The sequence below is a fragment of the Tupaia chinensis genome, unplaced genomic scaffold (genome assembly GCF_000334495.1).
Source record: "Tupaia chinensis unplaced genomic scaffold, TupChi_1.0 Scaffold000416_1, whole genome shotgun sequence".
In the NCBI taxonomy this organism is placed as follows: domain Eukaryota; kingdom Metazoa; phylum Chordata; class Mammalia; order Scandentia; family Tupaiidae; genus Tupaia; species Tupaia belangeri.
This window is the reverse complement of record NW_006159921.1, coordinates 3,849,648-3,873,413: the sequence shown is the minus strand read 5'-3', so window position 1 is coordinate 3,873,413 and position 23,766 is coordinate 3,849,648. Positions and strand designations below refer to the sequence as shown.

General features: G+C 37.2%; 1 protein-coding gene across 2 annotated transcripts in view; it reads left to right on the top strand.

The window, feature by feature from the left end:
• ANKFN1 (ankyrin repeat and fibronectin type III domain containing 1) overlaps positions 1-23,766 on the top strand; it is a 368,177-nt gene that overhangs the window by 174,624 nt on the left and 169,787 nt on the right. For both annotated transcript variants that reach the window (XM_006154669.2, XM_027774263.1), the window contains 2 exons: positions 3,104-3,241; positions 22,642-22,843. In XM_006154669.2, the coding sequence (XP_006154731.1) occupies positions 3,104-3,241; positions 22,642-22,843 (340 nt within the window). The remainder of the gene's footprint in view (positions 1-3,103; positions 3,242-22,641; positions 22,844-23,766) is intronic.

Sequence of the window (23,766 nt, the reverse complement as noted above, 5' to 3'; positions counted from 1 at the left end):
TAAATAGATCTATTTTATCTTTGAAAAAAAAAATGCCTCATTCCTCTTTGCACCCTTCTGTATCACATTGCGTCATCCAACATTTTGCACATAATAAATGATTTTCTGTCTTAACATTTATTGAGCATTTACTATGTGCATGGCTAGGCAGGGTGTATAAGGGCCAAAGAGGGAAGACATGAAATAGAAAGTAATCCCTGTCTTCAGAGAAGTTTTAACCTAATCAATGAGACATGTCCACAAAAAACCTAAACAAGTAAAAGAACTGTGGGAGTAGAATTGGGTGGAAGGGAAGGCCTGTGTATGGAACAAACATGCTCAGTGTTCCAAAAGAGAACATTGGTGTTATGACACAGAGACAGGGGTGAGGGAGGAGAGGTAGAGGGAAAGCAAAGACAAGGCTGCTTTTAGATCCCATCTCCACTACACTCAGTATTAGAACCTCTCCGTCTGGCTGATCTAACCCACCCTTCCCCCAAAACCAGAGTAATCTTCCTTAAACAATACTCTGATGATTTGACTCCCTGTTCAAATGTTTGCTGTTCAATGAATCAAGGATCAGAAAATTGCAGGCTTATGCAATGAGTTATGGAGAATACCAGTTTGTAGAAAGGATACAAAACTCTAGGAAATAGCCGGCAAAGTAAAAGCAAGAATATTCTGTAAAATTTCAAGAGAGTGGGGGACGAAGTAAGAGTGTGATTAGTATGGATTAAGACAAACGAGAAGTATTGATTAGGGAAGGCAAACCTTCAGTAGATGGCCACTGGGCAAGAAAATTTAGATGTACTTCAGTGAACTTCGAGATTCCTTTCAGTTCTAACACCCCCATTATTCTTTTCTTTTACATTTTACCAGAGGACCTGCATGCGAGAGAGAGAGAGAGAGAGAGAGAGAGAGAGAAACAAAGTGAGAAAGCGCCCCCCCCCATAGGCCAGAATATTAAAGTTTGTAGCAGGTTATCTAGCCTACTAAGTACTTAATAAATATCAACTAAAGAGTGGGCTCATTAACGAATAGATAAATGGATGACTTTTTTTTTTTATATTTTCAGAGAGCCTGCATGCGAGAGAGAGAGAGAGAGAGAGAGAGAGAGAGAGAGAGAGAAACAAAGTGAGAAAGCACCCCCCCCCATAGGCCAGAATATTAAAGTTTGTAGCAGGTTATCTAGCCTACTAAGTACTTAATAAATATCAACTAAAGAGTGGGCTCATTAACGAATAGATAAATGGATGAATCTCTTTGCAGTGGACTTGGGCTTTTTGACTCAGACTTGAGTAGGAGCCCCAGGGAATGTGGTTACTATTGGAAGAGGCATTTTCCCCTTGGTTTGTAAAGCAGATTTAACTTATGACCCACACTGTGGAGTAGCTCTCTAACCTGAGTAGAGTAACTCAATTAGTCCAGCCGATGAAATTTAAGCAATTCTGCTTTAAAGTCAAAGTTTTCCTAGACATAAAGGTGAAGTTTTACCTGGAAATCATTTAGGCTTAAACTGTAAAAAGTTGGTTTAACTCTTTCTTAATTAATCCTTGATGAACAAAAGAGGCTTCTGAAACTGAAGAGCATGAATATTAACGAAGTAGATTATTCATAGCACTGCTTCCACGGACAAATAAATCCACAGAGAGAAAGGGAGAATAAAAGTTCCTGAGAGAGATTCTACCTTTCTAATAAGAAAATAAAAGGCACAACACTTGTGGACAGCTAACCTGGGCTCTTTCCTTGTACACTTAAGTCTTACGAGTCACTGAGCCTTTTCGCATCAGATCCCCGCTCTAAAAGAGCCACTTGTCCTGAGCAAGTAAGCTGCCAGGGAGAGATACTATCTCTAGAAAGGGGGAGATTTTCAGGTGTACAAGATGCCATTCTCAGGCTTCTCAGTAATCATCAGGACAAAGATTAATACTCCATACATTTGCTTGTGACCAAGAGACTTCCTTCTGATTTGTTAGAGTCACATTCAAAATTTGGGAGTTGATTTGACTCCAAGTATAAATAATAGACTAGTGTCAGTGCCTAGTAAAAGGGTCCACATTATTTCTGAAGTCATCACAGCAACTAAGCATTCATTTGGCACAGAGTGAATTTGAATAGAGCTTTAGAAAGATTCTTAATGCTGTTGCTAGGGCTCTGTGGGGTGTGTGTGTGTGTGTGTGTGTGTGTGTGTGTTATGTGTATGTGTGTATGCTATTCAAACATACTTGCAATCAGCAGGGCCTCCCTAACATAATAAGCAGCCTGTGAAGGTCATTTGCCACTTTGTTTCAAAGAGAAACATGAAAAATGCCTATATATATGGCTTTCTAGGAAATTCATTTTGTGAGTTTCATTAGTCATGGAAAGCATGACGTTGTGAAAAGAGTCAGGTAAACACATGTGACTACCATAGAGGCAGCACTGGAATCTTCCTGCTGAGGCCTCTTGGTGTCCTAAGTCCCCTATACGCTGACCACTTTCTCAGAACCTGCTCAGACAAAACCCAAGAGCAGCCCTGGCTGGATTTGAAGCTTTCTGAAGGTGCTCCCTTGCTCATGCTGGGAGCGTGTAAGGGATCGCACAGGTGCCCTGTGGTGAAGGACTGTAGTTACCACCTGTGTGCTTCTGGTACCAGGCAGCTGTGGGAGTTAGGGACTCTCCAGCCCAGAAGAGCTGTAGATCATTTGCAGTCACAGACTGCAGAATAGGCTCTTGGATGCCAGACGATATTTCTTCCCCTGCCGTTGATGTAGTGTAAAACTAACTGCCTGACTTGTTGCCCCTTTGCTCACCCCTGAGTGACAGTCAGTTCCGATTGAGTCTTGTTTGCCATGAAGCGTGTTGTCCCTGCGTGCCTTTCTGAATGGTCCTCACAGATACAATAGGCTAAACACACACTGAAGTCATGGCATCCTTTAGCTACATGCACACAAGCTTGAGAAATCAAGCGTCGTCCGGGCTGCAATCCTGAGAATACACCTAGATTCTGAGCCAAGCTATTTCTTTCTCCCTTTCTCTCCCCGTGCATCGTTTGCTCTTTTATTTTGCATTAAGAGTAGCTTAGTGATTATGGACCTCGGCTCTTGCCTGTACTGATCCTGTTCGCATTTTATTCTTTACACAGAATAGGAAGGAGGTTCGCTTGTTTTGCGCAGAAGCTGAGCCACAGGAGAAAGCAAACCCAATGTGATTTATTGAATGAAAGCACTGGACAATTACCAACAACTTATTCCTCTGCTGCTTCCTCGAACAACCTAAACTGGTAAGTCAAATTTATTGTCTTTCTTCGTGTAATTGGGTGCTTTCTTAGTCACCGATTATTTTTTAAATGTGTATGCATTGCTGTGGTTTAAATGATATTAAAAAAATATGCATCTTCCAAAGTTAGCTGCAGGTGGTCCATGAAGAATGCACACAAGCACACACAGTGGTCTGCAACAGCACATACATATCTATGTGAAAAGACAAAGATGTGGGTGGAAGAGCCCCATTTCTGATAATTGGGTACTTTGTTTGCAACAAGCTTAATCACATTAAGTGCTGCAAAATTGGTTAACATTAGCTACGAAAAAAATAAGTTACTGTTTTGTTGTATAAGATTATTTTCCAGTCTGGTTCCAGAATACCTACAAAATACCTGTTGAATCAGGTCAAGGTAGGTCCCATCGTGCTGATAATTTTGAATCCAAACCCCGGCGTATTGTTATCTTTAATCTAGTCTGCAGGTTGGGCATGCACAGTGGAATGCCAGCTTTCTGCCCATTCTGAGTGAGTAATCCTGTAAAGAACATTGTGACTATGATGTTGAAGATATATGCTAAAGAAACACAATGGACATGTATTTAAACCCTGGCTTGATCCACTGCCAGTGCTGTGTCTATGTTCCTTAGATATTTTCTTTATTCCATTAAGATATATGGTTGGTAGGATTGGGAGGGGGTTATTATAAGTGTTCTATTATCCATGCTGGTCATTGACCTGGCCAAGGCTTACAGGGACTACCACTGATACTCAAGGATGAGTTTGCTCCTGTGCGTGCCTCCAAAAATACCCATACTCATTAGATTTCTTTATTTCCTAAATATGATATGAGCCAACCTCTGCAGAGGGGGAAAGTGAGTGGAGAAAGATATTGCTTTTCCTATCTCACCCCCTACCTGTCTCTTTAGTCTCCTGTTCGATTGGCTACTTCAAGGCTTTATGGCAGCATTAATCCATTTCTGGTGAGCTCAGAGTCCATATAAATGTCATATAGAGTTTAATGTCTTTGGTGCACTCTATCTGCAATATATCACTGGCCGTTCAGATGAAGTTGTGGCCTTGGGTGCTGACAAAGATGAATGATGTTAGAACAGTGAGCAGCATGCTTCTCTAAATAAAAACCAAAGTTAGGAAATCTGAGAGATGGGTGAAGTTTTGCCTGGTAGAAAAGATCTCAGGCCACTTAATCACAAGAACAGAATCATTTTCCCATGTGATTTGGCTATTTCACAAATAATTACATTCTCAGGAAAGAAACAGAGTTACCTCCTAGCTAGAGGACTGGGGAGACGTCAGGATAGTAGTGCACTTTTGCTAGTTCCCACATTTAAACTGTGTCTTTGGTCAATTCTCTTAGCCTCCCTGGGTCTCCATCCCTTCCAGTTTTGATTATTCAAAAGAAGACATTCTAAATTCAATAAGTGCATTTATGAAATACTATGTTTAGCTCTTTTGTTAAAAAGTGTATTAGATAATAAAGATCATTGTTCATGCACTTTAATCCAGGAACCATTCAGAAACTCACAGATTAGAATTTATATGGGAGTAAGGGGATACATGGCCCTTCCCTACTTCTAAGGGATACAGAACACTCTGAAGCAAACATGATCACATGGGTTATAAAGGCAGAACAGAGCTGAAAAGTGGTATTTTAAAAATTCCAAATAATAAGGTCATGTAGATAATCAAGACTTTTTTTCAGTATTGATCAGTAACAACTGATTTTCTGTATTTACGATTCCAAGATCCTAAAAATGTTAAATATTTTGAAACAAACATGCACTGATAAGTATTATTCAAAGATACTTCAGATATGGGTAGAATCCATACATAGAACTTCTGGCACTTTTCAGTTACTCAAATTATTCCCAGACACCATGCACACAGAATTAGCAGCTACAAATTTATCATGATTTGAGGAGTTCTGGAAGGCTCTTTTGCCCCAAAATATTGTACCACTTCTACAGTTTGGATATGTAAAATCTTTCATCAGGAATTCAGTTAAGGACTTCTGTCTTTTAGAAAATATAAACATTCCTAGAATAAATAATAATATCTTATCATAAAGAAATGTCTTCAATATTTTTCTACTTCAGTGACAAATTGAATGATGTCTAATTATTATCATATAATTATTCTGCATTCTATTTACTTTATACCTCTCTTCAAGAAATTCTCTTGTTGGGAACCAGCAGTTAGCGTAATGGCTATGTCGCTGAACTCCCATGTAGTTGACCGCGGTTCACGTCCTGATCCGGTGGCTTAAAACTCACGCCGGGCACGTGTGCGTGCGTGCGTACCCAAGATCCCAAGAGGAGAATGGAGGAGAAGGGATTGCGGTGTGACCATCCCCCCTGGGGGGTGATTTCTCGCTTTCTGTCTCTATGTCTCTCTCTGTCTGGCGAGCGCACGCGCCCTATAGCGAAAATCTCTCCAAAAAAAAAAAAAAAGAAAAGAAAAGAAATTTTCTTGTAATCATTATTTCACTATTGATGATAAAACGAAGTAGCCTTTAAGACAAGATAATTCCTTCTTTTACAACATAGTAACATTAAATAATAATATCAAGATTTCTGGGACCAGCAGTTAGTGAAACGACTATGTCACTGAACTCCCATGTAGTCAACTACAGTTCAAGTCCCGGACCCAGTGGCTTAAACTCCCTCCAGGGGCATGTGCGTGCATGCCCAAGATCCCAAAAGGAGAATGGAGGAGAAGGGATTGCGGCATGGCCATCCACCCTTGTGGGTGATATCTCGCTTTCTGTCTCTCTGTTTCTCTCTGTCTCTCTGGCAACCCACGTGCTCTGTAGCAAAAACCTCTAATAAAAAAAAAAAAAAAAGATTTCTGATAGAGCCTTGAGAGTCACATTGTGGAAAGTCAAACTCTCTGTCTTCTAAACATATTCTTGCTGCTGTATTCATTTTTTTAAAAACTATTCATTTGATGATTGATAAAACCACCAAGCTCCCAGTCAACTGATGAGGCTCATAGAGGCTATTCCTGGATTTTCTGAGCCTTATAGGCACTCTCTTACAAAGTTCACTTTAATTACCCTCATCTTTTGAATCTGTTTAGTCCTCCTTGGGATATCTGCATTGCCATCAACTAAAATTGAAGTTACCAATGTTTACTTTTTTTTTTTTTCAGGAGCTTCCTACTTAGTTGTCCCCTACCACTGTCCCCACACCCCTCTGCTTTCAAACAATCTTATGGCTACCAAAATAATTCTCTAAATGCATAAATCTCAAGTTTTACTTCAGGGTCTCTTGTGTTCCCCTGTTGCATACAGATGAAAGTCTGTCTTCCTCATCATGGTATGTGAGGCCCTTTTTACTCTGGATCTGTTATGTGTCCAGGCTTCTTTCTCAAGGTCTTAACATAATTGATGAAATGCACTACTATGTGTGTCAGGATCCAGAATATGTCCATTAGTGCCTCCACTGGAATTGAGAACAACGACCCACACCATGACATTTCCTATCTTCCTATTGCTGAGCTCTTATTCCTGAAATGCTCTTCTCTTTTTCCCCTGCTAGTTGATTACTCATTCATCATTCAAAATTCTCCTCAGGCATCACCTTCTCGAACCCATTTCTCTATCACCCCTTTTCCCATGACCACTTTCTGTCACCCACAAAATTACTCACTTCTCCATGCTAATTCCATGTCTTAGATTAAGATCTCAGATCTAAACTCATATTGCCTGCATTTGAATCCAAGATTTTCCCTTTAGTAGCACCTCAATTTCTTACCATGAAAAATGGAGATCAAGGTAGTTTTTCCTTCACAGGATTATTATGGAATTCAGTAAGTTGATGCATATAAAGGCATTGCAATAGATTGAATGCTTATGTCTTCCTAAAATTCACATGCTAAAATCCTAACCCCCAATTTGATGGTACTAAGAAGTAAGGTCTTTAAAAGATATTAAGTCATAAGGGGTCTTCCTTCATGACTGAGATTAGTGCCCTTATACAGACGACTCCAGAAAGCATCAATGATTGTCTCTTCTCCTATGTGAGGAAACAGCAAGTCTCTATGAATCAGAAAGCAGGAACTTACCAGATATGACTCTCTTGGCTTCTTGATCTTGGAAATGCCAGTCTCCAGAACTATGGCAAGTAAATTTCTGTTGTTTATAACCTACTAGTTTATGCTATTTTATTACAGCAGCCCAACAGGCTAAGACAGCATTATTCTAATAGTGCCTTGTTCACAGAATGTGCTATGAAAGCATAAACCAGTGTTACTATTCCATAATTTTACATACCATACTATTTTGTAGCTATTTATTTATATAACTGGTTTTCTTACTAGCCTATGACTTCCTTGAGACAGGTAGGGTAATTCATTTCAATTTGCCTAGGACTTTTTCAGTTTGGGTACCAAAAGTCTTATATTCTAGGAACCCTCTCAGTCCCAGACAAACCAAAACAGTTGATAACCTTATTTGGGAATCTATCTTATTCACCTTTGAAACCCCAGAGTCACAGGATACACAGGATCACAGGATACACAGATCATAAAATAAATCATCCATACCCATTTGATGAACTGTATAACCAATATTAATTGTCTTTTCACTTTCTCTTTTATGAATATACTTTCAAACTTCAAATCAAAATTAGTGTTCTTCTTGCTGTGGAATCACAGCTGACTTTTCAGAACTTATCACTACACACACACACACGCAAACTAGAAAGGTTGCTTCCACCCTGTTATATGTCATCATTGTAATGATTGGCCACACTTTACCAGTCAAAGACACACTTGTCATGTTAACAGTGGGTAGAAAGTAGAGGGGTCATATTTTCTTTTCAGTCAAGTGACAGGTAGGTTAAATCCTGAAGATGCCTAGTTCACATCACAGCCTGAAGAGCAATCTTGTCCTAGTCAGAAATGTTCTCTTCACTGAATATATGTGTCTACTCAACTGTTAAGAACAGCTAGAGTGTCTGTTTCAGAAATGCTATTTCTTCCAATTGCTTCTCATCCAGGCTGGTTCATTTCTTTTTCTGAAGTATAAATATACTAAACAAGTGGGACCAGCAGTTATCATAATGGCTACGTCGCTGAACTCCCACGTAGTCGACCACGGTTCATGTCCCAGATCCGGTGGCTTAAAACTCACGCCGGGCGTGTATGCGTGCATGTCCAAGATCCCGAAAGGAGAATGGAGGAGAAGGGATTGTGGCGTGTCTATCCCCCCTGGGGGGTGATTTCTTGCTCTCTGTCTCTGTCTGTCTGGCAAGTGCACACGCCCTATAGTGAAAAAGCTCTCAAAAAAAAAAAATACTAAACAAGTCCCAGAACCAAACTCCAATGAAACATGAACTCTGAAGTGCTAAAACTCATAAGGAAGGCAAAGAAGTCTTGCCTTCAGAGTCAAAATTTGGGAAGAATAAGCTGACAGGCAGGCAGACTAAGTTCCTTTATGCATAATAACAGTAAATGTTGTTAAGAGCATGGGCTTTGGAGTCATAGTTCAAATTCTGCTGTTCCATTTACTTGCTATAATATCTTGAACAAATTACCTCACAACTCTGGATCTTGTTTGTAAAATGAAGATAAAATAATAGTACCTACTTCCTCATAGGATTGCTACTATTGATATCTTTTGTTTTAGCCTCTGGAAATAAAGCTTGAGGTATAGCTGATTGTGAATGTTCCATTGGATATTGAAAGACATAACCTCAAGGCATTGAAAGTGAAGGAAAAAGAGAAATGAGTCAAAAACAGAGGGAAAACTAGGTAGTTTATAACTAAACTAGTGAGAGATTCACAAGAAAACACATCTTTTTTGCTTATTTCTATGTGGTGACTTCCAGGAAGCCCCCAGAACAGCCTATAGGAAGGACTGGAGAGAAAATTATCTGCTGGCTTCTGCTAGTCTCTTATTTCTCATTGGTTCAGTTTTCTCATTTTCAGGTAATGACTCTCAGGCTAGCCATGAGTGAAGCTGGAGCCTCCATGGGTCTTGTTGGGTCAGGGCTGTTGCAGCTACTGCCACAGAAAATGTGGTGGAGATCATACTAGAATATCCCATCCACCTGACACAGCTGGTGGAGACAGGATGATGGTTGCCGCCAAAGCTCTCTATGCAAACATCAAAGCCTAGCGAACAGGTGGTTATGAATTAAATCTGAGGAGGCTCACTCTCCACAGGTTACTGTTAGCATTTTGGACCTGGAGTCTTGAGACTACTGTCACTCTTTCGCCTTACAGCTTAACTCTGCTTATAATCATAGATTCTTCACAAGTCTCCAAAATGTAGATGAAATTAGGTTGTAATATTTCAAAGAGCAGAAGTTTTTGCTGAATCTCAACTTATCAATCATTTATAGTTTATGCTTTTTCTGTCTCCTTTAAGAAATATTTTTCTTATCCAAGTTCACAAAGATTTTCAATGTTTTCTACTAGAAGTTTTATGGTGTTAGCTTTTATATTTAGGCCTATGGTCTATTTCAAGTTAATTTTGGGATATGATGGAACTAGAAGGCTTAGGATTTTTTTGTTTGCTTTTTTCACATGGACATCCCATTATTTCAGTACTATTTGTTGAAAAGATTATCTTCTCTATTAAATGACCTTGACACATTTTTCAAAAATCAACTGATCATGTATGTGTAGGTTATTTCTGGGCTCTCTAGTCTGCTTCATTCATCTATATTTTTATCCATATTCCATTGTTTTTATCTCTATAGCTAGCCATGAATGAAGCCTGTAAGTCTTCATTTAGCTTTATAGAGTCTTTAAATTAAGTACTGAAATCTTCCAACTTTGTTCTTATTCAAAATTGTTTTGCCTTTTATATCCTTCCCATTTCTACAAAAATTTTAGAATCAGTTTATCAATTTCCATTAAAAAATCCTGCTAGAATATTTATTTGGATTGCATTGACTGTATAAGAGCAATTTGAAAGAATTGATACCTTTAAAGGACATATTCTTCCAATCTATGTACATGGTGTATATATATATTTGCTGTTTAGATATTATTTAATTTAATTAATGGCATATGGCTTTTAGTATTCTGCTTTTTCATATATTTTGTTATGTTTATATATAAATATATTTTTCTGTATTTATTAGATTATTCTACATTAACTTTCATGTCATCTGTGAATGAAGACAATCTGATAAATATATATGTTATTTCTTGTCCTACTTTCCTGGCTAGGATGCCTAGTACAATAGAAAAAATAGGAGTGGACATTCTTGCTGTTTCTGATCCTAGAAAGGACTTCTTGGTCTTTAGTCTTTAAATATGATGTTGGCTATAGGTTTTTTGGTTCTTTTATCAGGTTGACAAAATTTCTCTCCAGCCCTTAAGTGTTTTATTATTTTTTTAATCATAAATGGATGCTGTATATTGTGAAATTCAAATGCTTTTTCTGCATATATGAAGATTACAATATTTTTTTTTAGAAGTTTTTGTTATAGGGCACGTGTGCTCACCAGAAAGACAGAGACAGAGAGACAGAAAGCGAGAAATCACCTCCCCCCCCAGGGGAGATGGCCACACCGCAATCCCTTCTCCTCCATTCTCCTCTCGGGATCTTGGACACACATGCACACACGCCCGGCGTGAGTTTAAGACACCGGGTCTGGGACACGAACTATGGTCAACTATGTGGGAGTCCAGCTACATAGCCATTACACTAACTGCTGGTCCCCCTACAATATGATTTTTTTTCTTTTTTCTTTTAATGTAGTGAATTGCATTGACATTAATGAGTGGTTGAGTGTTATACTAACATTGCTTTCTGGGAATAAACTTGCTTGATAATGATATATTATCCTATTTATATATTGATGGATATTTGCTAACATTTTGCTGAGGTGGTTTTCCTCCATGTTCATGAGAAATATTGACTCATATCTTTCTTTTTCTTCAATGTTTTTTCTTTTTTCTTTTATGGTTTTGGAAACAGGGCAATGCTAGCCTCAAAAATGGAGCCAATGGATGCATAAAAAGAAAACATAAAACTACAATAGATATTAATTTTCCCACAAAGGACGTTCTTGGAGCTATTTATCTCCTAAAGCCCAATTCTTTAGCCACATTGTAGAGAACAGCCCACCTTCAGCCCAACATGTGCCCCACCCTTTTTGGAATTCAGCTCCTCTAAACCTTTCTGGAGAAAGAAAAAGATAAATCATCTTTCTTCAATACAAAACCCTTAGGTTTTAATTTTTTGTTAAAAAAATAAATTAAAAAAATTACAAATAGGGACCAGCAGATAGCATAATGGCTATGTCGCTGGACTCCCATGTGGTCAACCGCAGTTCACGTCCCAGACCCACCCAGTGGCTTAAACTCACACCGGGTGCGTTTGCGTGCGTGTCCAAGATCCCAAGATGAAAATGGAGGAGAAGGGATTGTGGCGTGGCCATCCCCCCTGGGGTTGATTTCTCGCTTTCTATCTCTCTGTCTCTTTCTGGTGAGCACACGTGCCCTAGAGCAAAAACCTCTCCAAAAAAAAAATTTACAATATAACCTCACGACAGGATATAACTCAACAATAACAAGTTAAGAAATATTAATTGATATACACAATATGAGTGAATCTTGAAATAAACTGAGTTAAAGAAGCTGAATTTTAAAAAAAAGTGTATACTGATTCACTCCGCTTATATGAAATTCTAGAAAATGAAACTTAATCTACAGAGTCAGAAAGCAAATCAATAGTTTCCTGGGAATAGTGAGGACTGTGAATGAGCTTCAGCTAGAGGAGAGGGAGAAAGATTACAAAGGGAAACAAAGAAACTTTGAGGATGGATATGTTCATTATCTTGATTTTGGCAATAGTTTTATGGGTGTACCCTTCTATCAAAGATTACCAAATTGTACCCTTTAAACTCATGCAGTTTATTGTACATCAATTATGCCTCAAAAGAGCTTTTACAAGGTAATAGCTATGTTGGAAAAAAAAAATTCAGACTTACTCTCAGTCCTCAATCAATTTGCAATGGATACAAGCTGGGTATCTTAGAATCCAAATCAATTTAACCCTACTTGCCTGTAGATAATGTGAGATCCTATGGGTTAAAGGCTCAGTCCCCAAAACTGCAGACTTCATTCCATAGGTACAATTTTGTGTGGACAATCATGCAGATGTGATTTGCCTTCTTCCAAAGTATGGGGCAGGACCCCTCTTATGAACTAATATCAAACAAGGTGGGTCTGAGAATTTCTTTATAGCCAGCCCCAAGACAGAAAGGTGAGGGAAAATTAGAATATATTTTTAGCTTCTAGACCTCCCTTGGAGAAAAGAAATTCTAGTGTCTTTGGCCTTCCTTGGGTAGAAAAAGAAGCAGGTAAAAGGTAAGCAGGAGGTTGGACTTTCTTTCACCATTAGCCCTAAAGCAGGTTTCAAAGATGCTTCAGAAACCAAGGACAAAAGGCCAGCTATTTTAATAAATGAAAAATTTACTGTTCTATGTTCTAATCACTTAGGAAATCACAAAGGTTATAGGAGTTATGATCTAGGAACCATGGGTGAAAATTTTAAATAATAATAATATAATAATAATAACAGCAACAACTAATACTATCTATATAGATACATATTTATGAAGTTATTTTTTTCAGGCACTCTGCTAATTTATATGTATTATCTCATTTAAAACATTCATATCTCTTTTAGAGTATTACATGACTATTGTTATTGAGATGAGGAACAATGTTAATAATGAGGAAATTGAAACTCAGGGAAGTTAAATAACTTGCTCAAGATCACAGAGTCACTAAGTAGAAAAGCCAAAAACTAAAGCTAAACCAGCTTTATAGCAATGTCCCAATTTTCAATACTGTATTTAAAACTACCATAATTATCTTGTGATTAAAGAATATAATAAAATGTAATGATAGATCTCAACCTGTTAGGGTTTTCAGTGAAATAGAATAATGAAGAATGCTCTCTGGAGCCAGCAGGCAATGTAGTGGCTAAGATACTGGACTCCTACAAGGCCAATTGCTGTTTAAGTACCATATCTAGCAGCTTGAAACACACCAGGCACATGTATATGCATGCCCAAAATCCTAGGAAGAGAATAGATGAGAAGGGATTATAGTGTGACCATCACTCCAGGGGATTATTTCTTACTTTCCTTTTCACTGTCTCTCTGTCTCTCCAGTGAGCACACAAGCCCTGTGGTAAAACTTAAAAAAAAAAAAAAAAAGAGAAAGAAAGAGAGAAAAAGAAAGAAAGAAAGAGAGAGAGAGAGAGAGAGAGAGAGAGAGAGAGAGAGAGAGAGAAAGAAAGAAAGAAAGAAAGAAAGAAAGAGAGAAAGAAAGAAAGAAAGAAAGAAAGAAAGAAAGAAAGAAAGAAAGAAAGAAAGAAAGAAAAAGAATGCTCAGAATGCACTCTAAAGAGTGATATACCTAAATTAACACAATAAAAAGTTTCCCTGTCCAGTCTCCTCTTAGAAATCTACCCATTTTACACTTCAGGTATTTTATTCAACAACTGAGGGGTTGTTTTGTTTTGTTTTCAGTTCAATTCAAATATGTAGAGAATACTGTTGCTATTATTTTAAAGATATTCTTGTGGATGCTACAGAGATTACGTCATGTATTAATCAGGACCCAGCAAGAATCATATGGCACATTTAAATAGAATAACTGCAGGGAGGTTAATAATGGGAATATTTACAAATAGTGGGCACACTAAGGGAAACCAGTAAGGACAAGTGAAGCCTGCAGGGACAAAAGGATGGAACAATTCCTGTAATGCAGAGAAAAATAGCTATATGGAAAGGGATACCTGACAGAGAAGAGGGGTAAATACCACCACCTCACTCTTTAATTTCCAGTTGGTACCTCCCATTGGCTGGGAATATTGTCTTCTAATCTATGAACAAAGAATATCTTTTCTTTTTTTTAATACTTTCTTTGTTTCAATGATATTTTAGTTTTCCAAAAACTAGATATATACTTCTTTTGTTAAATTTATTCCTAAGTAATCTAATCTTTTTGATGCTATTGTAAATGGAATTTTTTTCTTAACTTCATTTTCATTTCATTGTCTTTTAAATCAGAAAGGACAGGGACCAGCAGTTAGCTTAATGGCTATGTCACTGGACTCCCACATAGTCAACCATGGTTCGCGTCCCGGACCCGGTGGCTTAAACTCACGCCAGGCACGTGTGTGTGCGTGCCCAAGATCCCAAGAGGAGAATGGAGGAGAAAGGATTGCGGCATGGCCATCCCCTCTGGGGGTTGATTTCTCGCTTTCTATATCTCTGTCTCTCTCTCTCTGTCTGGCAAGCGCACACGCCTTATAGCAAAAATCTCTTAAAAAAAAAAAAAAAGAAAGAAAGGACAGAAAAAGACATAACCTATATTTTTACTATCTTTTTTACTTTCCTGTGTAACTACCAATGCTCTTTCTTTCTTTATATTGATTTGAGTAACTGTCTAGTGCCCCTTCATTTCAGCCTCAGAAACTCTCATTAATACTTGTTTTAGGAAAGGTCTGATGCAAAATTCTCTCAGTTTTCATTTATCTAACAATATATTAATTTTTCCTTCATTTCTGAAGCATTGTTTTGCTGGGTAGAGAAATTCTCATTTGACAGTTTTTTCTTTAATCTCTTTGAGTATGTCATCCCACTTCCTTCTGGCCTCCATGGTCTCTGGTGAAAGATTAGCTGTTAATCTTTGTGAGAATCTTTTATATGTCTGGAGTCAATTCTCTCCTGCTGTTTTCAAGATTTTCTCTTTGGTTTTTGACATTTTTGTGAGGTATCCAGATGTAGATCTCTTCAAGTTTATTGTTAGTGTTCACTAACACTAACACTAACATATGTAGGTTATTATGTTTTTATTAAATTTGGGAAGTGTTTGTTCATTATTTCTTCAAATATCCTTTCCACACCTTCCCCTTTCCTTCCTGGGATTTCTAGTATGCAAATGCTGGTACACTTAACAGTGTTTCACAGATGTCTCGGACTATTTTTTTTTTTTCCTTTCTCCTGCTCAGACTGGATCATCTGAATTGATCTACCTTCAAGTTTTCTAGTTCTTAATTCTGCTTTCTTAAATCTTCTGTGAGTTACTCTAGCAATTTTCATTTCAATTATTGTTCTTTTCAACTCCAGGATTTCTTTCTTTTTTTAGAGAGTATTTTTTGTTTGTTTGTTTGCCTTTGCTATAGGGCATATGTACTTTCTGGAGAGACAGAGAGGCAGAAAGCAAGAAATTATCCCCTCCAACCACCCCTGGGGAAATGGTCATGCCACAATTGCTTCTCATCCATTCTCTCTCAGGATTTTGGGCACATATGCACATTTGCCTGGCATTAATTTTAAGCCACTAGGTCTCAGACTTGAATTGCAGTAGGTCATGTGGGGGAGTACAGCAATGTAACCATTATGACATTTGTTGGTCCTGAACTCCAGGATTTCTAATTGGCTCTTGGTTTGTTTTATAATTTCTATTTCTTTACTAATATTCTTTATTTGGTGAGACCTAATTCTTATAATGTTATGTCTTTGGACATCGATTCCTCCACTTCTTTGGAAATATTTAAAATAGCTAATTAAAAGTCTTCAGGCAATAAGTTAAACATTTAGACTTCTTTGGGAATAATTTCTATTGACACTTTTATTTCCTGTGTACAGGACTTTTTGTTTGTTTCTTTTCATGTCTCATATCTTTTGGTTGAAAACTAGGTATTCTCATAATATAATGAGAAATTAGATTTTTCTTTTCTTTGCTGTTTGTTGTTCTTTAGTGATTTCTCTGAACTAAATCTGTAAAATGTGTGCTTTTTTGTCATAAGTAGTAACTGAAGGCTCTGCTTGGTTAGTTTAATGGTCAGCTGATAACTAGACAGCAATTTTCTTAAATGTCTTGAACCTATGTTACTGCCTTCACAGAAGGGCTTTGTGTTTGTGTTGGGACACACCTTCAATATTCAGTCAGGCAGCTGACAACTCTACCTTAGTCTTCACTTCCTGCTTGCACAGAGACTCAAAGTCAGATAGAGATGAGATCTTAGGATCTTCTCAGGCTTCCTGATTGTCTAGCCCTAGACATGCATGTGGTCTGCTAGTTTCCCAGGAATATATCAGAGCCTGTCAAAGCCCCTTTATGGACATCTCATTACCCAGCTTTTGAACAATTTTAAACAATTGTGAAGCAATTGCTGATGTTTGTTCCTAACAAATACCCTACAGGAAAAGCCTATTTTCCCTTGTTGAACTCTAAGCCAGATCAAATAAAGACAAACCTTGTGACTGATCTTCTAGGGAACCACTAAATAGGTCAAATAATAACAGTTCTCTGGGAATGGAGCTTTGAAGCATTCTCCCAGCCCCCCAACTAGCTAACAGGCTACTGATTTTTACTCTGAATGTCAACTGCTGGTTTTTGAAACTAACACAAAGCTGGAAGAAGATGGGAATACAGCAAGTTAAAATTCTACAAAGCCTGCTATTTTTATTGAATTAAGTCATTTGTTTTGAAAAAAAAAAATACTTACCAGACTGCTGCAAGCCTTTGATTAATTTCTAAGATTCTGAGAAAAGTTAATTCTGATGATTTTTGTTGATGTTCTTTGGTTTTTGACATTTTTGTGAGGTATCCAGATGTAGATCTCTTCAAGTTTATTGTTAGTGTTCACTAACACTAACACTAACATATGTAGGTTATTATGTTTTTATTAAATTTGGGAAGTGTTTGTTCATTATTTCTTCAAATATCCTTTCCACACCTTCCCCTTTCCTTCCTGGGATTTCTAGTATGCAAATGCTGGTACACTTAACAGTGTTTCACAGATGTCTCGGACTATTTTTTTTTTTTCCTTTCTCCTGCTCAGACTGGATCATCTGAATTGATCTACCTTCAAGTTTTCTAGTTCTTAATTCTGCTTTCTTAAATCTTCTGTGAGTTACTCTAGCAATTTTCATTTCAATTATTGTTCTTTTCAACTCCAGGATTTCTTTCTTTTTTTAGAGAGTATTTTTTGTTTGTTTGTTTGCCTTTGCTATAGGGCATATGTACTTTCTGGAGAGACAGAGAGGCAGAAAGCAAGAAATTATCCCCTCCAACCACCCCTGGGGAAATGGTCATGCCACAATTGCTTCTCATCCATTCTCTCTCAGGATTTTGGGCACATATGCACATTTGCCTGGCATTAATTTTAAGCCACTAGGTCTCAGACTTGAATTGCAGTAGGTCATGTGGGGGAGTACAGCAATGTAACCATTATGACATTTGTTGGTCCTGAACTCCAGGATTTCTAATTGGCTCTTGGTTTGTTTTATAATTTCTATTTCTTTACTAATATTCTTTATTTGGTGAGACCTAATTCTTATAATGTTATGTCTTTGGACATCGATTCCTCCACTTCTTTGGAAATATTTAAAATAGCTAATTAAAAGTCTTCAGGCAATAAGTTAAACATTTAGACTTCTTTGGGAATAATTTCTATTGACACTTTTATTTCCTGTGTACAGGACTTTTTGTTTGTTTCTTTTCATGTCTCATATCTTTTGGTTGAAAACTAGGTATTCTCATAATATAATGAGAAATTAGATTTTTCTTTTCTTTGCTGTTTGTTGTTCTTTAGTGATTTCTCTGAACTAAATCTGTAAAATGTGTGCTTTTTTGTCATAAGTAGTAACTGAAGGCTCTGCTTGGTTAGTTTAATGGTCAGCTGATAACTAGACAGCAATTTTCTTAAATGTCTTGAACCTATGTTACTGCCTTCACAGAAGGGCTTTGTGTTTGTGTTGGGACACACCTTCAATATTCAGTCAGGCAGCTGACAACTCTACCTTAGTCTTCACTTCCTGCTTGCACAGAGACTCAAAGTCAGATAGAGATGAGATCTTAGGATCTTCTCAGGCTTCCTGATTGTCTAGCCCTAGACATGCATGTGGTCTGCTAGTTTCCCAGGAATATATCAGAGCCTGTCAAAGCCCCTTTATGGACATCTCATTACCCAGCTTTTGAACAATTTTAAACAATTGTGAAGCAATTGCTGATGTTTGTTCCTAACAAATACCCTACAGGAAAAGCCTATTTTCCCTTGTTGAACTCTAAGCCAGATCAAATAAAGACAAACCTTGTGACTGATCTTCTAGGGAACCACTAAATAGGTCAAATAATAACAGTTCTCTGGGAATGGAGCTTTGAAGCATTCTCCCAGCCCCCCAACTAGCTAACAGGCTACTGATTTTTACTCTGAATGTCAACTGCTGGTTTTTGAAACTAACACAAAGCTGGAAGAAGATGGGAATACAGCAAGTTAAAATTCTACAAAGCCTGCTATTTTTATTGAATTAAGTCATTTGTTTTGAAAAAAAAAAATACTTACCAGACTGCTGCAAGCCTTTGATTAATTTCTAAGATTCTGAGAAAAGTTAATTCTGATGATTTTTGTTGATGTTCTTATTGTTTTCGTGAAGGAGAGGATTTTTGGAAGTCTGATTATGCCATTTTCCCTGACATCCTATTTTTTTTGCTTTTAATCTCTATGTGATATGTTTATTTAGGATTTCCACTTATGAATGGCTTTATTTTTTTTCATTTCAATTGGAAAATTCTTTTATTAGGAAAAATAAACCTTTTAGTATATTGTGTTCACGGATATATTCAATCTTAGCCCTACTATTTTATTTTACATTTCTATTAATTATTTTTATTAGTTTTTTAAGTTTTAAAGTTATTTTAGTCTTACTTTTATTCCACTCCTTCCTTCACTACTCTGAAGTTCTACTTCTTATTTCCATTTTACTAAAAGTTACTGTAAACATACATTCTAAAATATAAACTTATATTTTTCTACTAAAATTAAAGCTAAATAGTATAATAAATACATGAAGTCATATTTCAAGAAAATGTTTAAACAATAAAGAAAACCAAATTACTATATTTCACAGTCTCTGGGAAAAAGACTTGGGGTATTCTTAATAATGACTGCTATTTACTGAGTGGCTAATATTCACCAAACATAATATGGACATTTCATTTGTTGATTAAGCTAATCACAACTCCAAGAGAAATGTCTTATTATTACTGTCTTTTTAAATATAATTCAATAAATTTAAAGAATTTATGTAATATGCCCAAAGCCACATAGATTTTAGGTAACAATGTCAAGATTCAAGCCTACACCTACCAAATTCCACGGCCAAAGCTGCACTGATTCTCAAATGTTTGTCCCTTTATATCAGGGTAAAAATTTGTTGGGAGGGGTGTACACATTTACAAGAATGGATAATAGAAAAGTTGTCTTTCTCACTCTCTCATTTGATGAAATTTTAAATGTAAAGGAGAGAAAGAAAACAGTGATAAATAAAAGCCAGAAGAGTGGAAACATGCTAAAGAATAGCCTGAGAGGAAGAGACAGCTGGGAGAGTATGAGAAGGAAGTCAGAGAGACCGAGAAAGTCAACCTATTTTAACTGAAGGGAACAGATGGGAGATGAACAAAGACAAAAGGGGCCATGTGGGTAGGTGTCATCAGTTAGAGGGCAAGTAGCTGGAATTTGATCAATCGACAAGAATTTATTTACTGGACTCCTGGGCATTGTGGGAGATTCAAAAGAATGTAGTTATTTTTGGAACAATAATGATGTAGACAAGACAGATGGCTTGAACTGGGGCATTAATGCTGAAGGAAAAGGCTAGAAACAGAAGGCAGAAATAAAGAGGTTAAGGCAATCCTCATGTGAGCCAGCATGCATATGAATCCAAGATTTTTATGGAAATGGAAAGAAATAAATTGCAGGGAATCCTATAATTGCTATTGAATCAAAGGTAAAAGATTTGTATATGGAGGGGGGAAGATGCTAAATCACATATTGTTTCCATTTCTGCTTTTTTTTAAATTAAAAAATTATTAAAGATCTATAAAAATACACCATACATGCATACACACACTACACCTGATGCTTTGCATCATCTTCCCAAGTGTAAATATGTCCATTTAGGTAAAACCTGGTAGGGCTAAGACTAGCATATGACTAAGACTGAATAGTTGGCTACTTTGAAAAGAGCTAGGAAGTTTTTTGGTCTTGGAGGAAGCTGCGAGAAGATGTAAAAGGTGCCTGAGGATGGTAACCAATGTAAGAAGATGGCTTTCTATTTGTCAAAGTGAATGTAAGTCAACTAGTTAGTGCTAGTACACATGAAACTCAGTTTAGAGATATGAGAAGGAAGTGTACTTTCTGGGTAGCCTTCCAGTATAATGTATGTAAGATTGTCATACCAGTATTCAGTATCTTTTTAATGCCTCTGTAACAAAAACATTAGCTACCATGAGTCTTCCCATATACTAAGTTCTGTACATGCATTATTGGATTAAATTCTCACAACCATAATCTGTAAATGCTACTTTTATCCCTGTTTTGTAAGGGAGAAATGTTAAGTAATTTGATCAAGATTACATAGTCAGTAGGCGAAAGAGAAACACAGAAAGGATTGAGGCATGACTATGACCCATTAAGAGTTGCTTTCTCCTCCCCTCCTCTTTATCTCTATCTCTGTCTGGCAAATACACACACCTTCTGGAAACTAAAGAAAAAATCATAACCTAATCTGTGTTGTAGTCCTTTTACCCTAAGGCTGACACATTTTAAGTGACAGGGATATAAAAATTAAGACTTGGTGTGGGGTGGGGGGGAGAGGGGCAGATAGTGACCAAGCAGTAAAATGTGGTGTTCTGCATTGCAAGTCAACATGAGAAGGTTGCTGGATTGTGTCCAGAGACCTCTCTGAGTATGCTTGGCATGTGTATCTACATGATCTGAACTGGTTGAGGCTGAGGGTGATATACCTTCATCTCTCATCTCTCTGTCTCTCTCACTCATCAAATAAGTAAATAACACTTAAACACAAAAGACTTGGCAGTAGACTACATGGGAGGAAGAGAGGAGAACAATTACAGTACAATAAGATACTTGCAATGAAAGTATATACTGTGAACAAGTGAAGAAATATATAAATTTGCCTGGGGATGTCCAGGATTATGTGAACATTGATTTTAAGTATCAACAATCATTTCTAAGGTGATGAAAGCAGAAATGGAATTCCAATACATGCAAAATGATGCATGTAAAAACCAAGAGGTAGGAAAAGCTTTAAAGTATTTAGAAACCTCTAAGGAGGTTAGAGAGACTGAAACACAACATGTACATTAGGAGATGAGGTTGGAGAGATAAACACTTGTGTAAGACATTAAAGAATTTAGGTTTTATCTTGTAGGAACTAAAGAAATCATTGAAGTCAATGCTTTGAAGAGTTTAATCAACAAAAGAGAGTCTACACTGCATAAGAGGTCCATAAGGCTATAGAAACTCAAGGACTACAGATGACCTAAAGGTCACAGCTAAGTAGCAATGGCAACAAGACAAACAGACCATTCAAAATCTGAAGGCAGTGGTAAAAAGACAACAACATGCTCCAGAGTGCCCTGGGCCCTGTGCATCAGATGCTGCACTTGGTGGAGAGACTTTGCACATAACTGTCTTGGCTAGTTATGTTATTTATGCATTTGTTCATCTAGTATATATATACATGCCAGGCAACCATAACCCTGTAGCATCAATATTTTGATATCAAAAACAATGGTGGCTGGGTTTTGAAATACTGGGTCATTGGAAAAGTCACAATTTTTGCATAGAAAAAATATGTCATGACTTTTCTGATGGCCCAATAGTATGAATGAACTCATGGAAACTGACTTCAGGTGTGAGGACCTAGTTATAGAACAAAAGTCAAGTATGACTTGGAGAATGCCAGTAGAGAGTGCCCTGAAGAGCCTTATCAGGTTGTCTGGGGTGAAAAGGAATGGGTCTATGAATACAAATCCCCTACGTCTCTGGGCACTGGGATCATTCACAGAATCACAGATGACAGGGACCTCAAGAGAGGGAGGTGTGCAGAGAGCGTTGCATTTTCTGTAATACCCAACACAGATCATCATCCAAGAAGAGATAAATGGAAATTTCCCAATTACATATACCCAAGAGAAACTGAGCAGACCCCTAGGTTAAAGAATAAAAAACTTCCTCAACTGCAATAGAAATTAAAACGCTTTGAGTAGATGTTTATATCATATAAATGTCTGTATGTAAATTAACATGTTGATACAGTAAATGGAGGTTGTCATTTTATTCCTGCCACTAATTAGCTCTGTGGCCATAAACAAGCTGCTTCCTTTCCCTGGGTTTCAACTTTCTCATCTATAACATAAATAAGCTGAGTCTAATGATCTCTGTGGCCCTTTCCAGCTATAACATAAATAATCTGAGTCTAATGATCTCTTTGGCCCTTTCCAGCTACAATATAGTATAAGGATCCAGATGGTTACTGAAGATGATAAAATTATTTGTCAACTTATTTTGTTGTGTAAAAGATCAACATCCAATTTTCCTTTTTTTAGGAATTACTGTGTGAAAATGACCCAACAAATGCAGAACTTACATCTTTCTCAGTCAAAAAAACACAGTGCCCCATCATCTCCCAATGCTGCCAAACGTCTGTATAGGAACCTCTCTGAGAAGCTGAAGGGAAGCCACTCGTCATTTGATGAGGCCTACTTTAGGACAAGAACTGATCGGCTGAGTCTCAGAAAGACCTCGGTGGTAACAAAACTCTTTTTATTCTTGTATCAGTTGGATTTATTCAGTTATATTTGGATTTAAGGAGAGTCTAAGATACCTAAATTTATTTCAGAAGCTGGTATTTGTAATTTTATAAATGTTGAAATAGAGTCATGTCTATCAAGAACTGCCCATATCTGTTGTTAGACAAAGTGATCGTGAGATTTTCCCTTTCATTCTCTTAACTTCTTTCCTTTATTTTGCCCTTAATTTTTTCTTTCACTACTAGATCATAGAAACTAATCTCAAAAAAGTAGTAGTTGGATAAACGTAGAGTCTCAGATTAAACAGCCTCTGAGAGCTACAGTGTTCATTCAAATAATAGTATTATTTACTTCTTCCTAATGCATATTCCACTTGCTTTCCAAATACATTAGAAACAGAACCCAAGTACCAGCAGATAGCGTAATGGTTATGTTGCTGGACTCCCACATAGTCAACCACAGTTCAAGTCCCAAACCCAGTGGCTTAAAACACACCAGGTGCATGTGCACACATGCCCAAAATCTCAAGAGGAGAATGGAGAAGAAGGAATTGTGCCATGGCCATCTGCCCTGCAGGGTTATTTCTTGCTTTCTGTCTCTGTCTCTCTGTTGCTCTGGTGAGCACATGTGCCCTATAGTAAAAAATCTCTCTCTAAAAATAAAGAAAAATAAAGAAAAACAGAATCCAGCCAAAGAATACGCATGCACGCATGTGCACACGCACACACACACACACACAATATATTATGTAGTAGGTGGAAGAAAAGAGAGAGGAAGATAAATGAAAAGAAAAAGAAAAAAAAAGGAAATGAAACTACAAAAAACTATTGTACATGAGAATAAAAATAGATATGCCAAAAACTTTGGCAAATGTAGTAGCTGAAATTTATTATTACATTTATCTTTGCTTTCCTAGGCAGT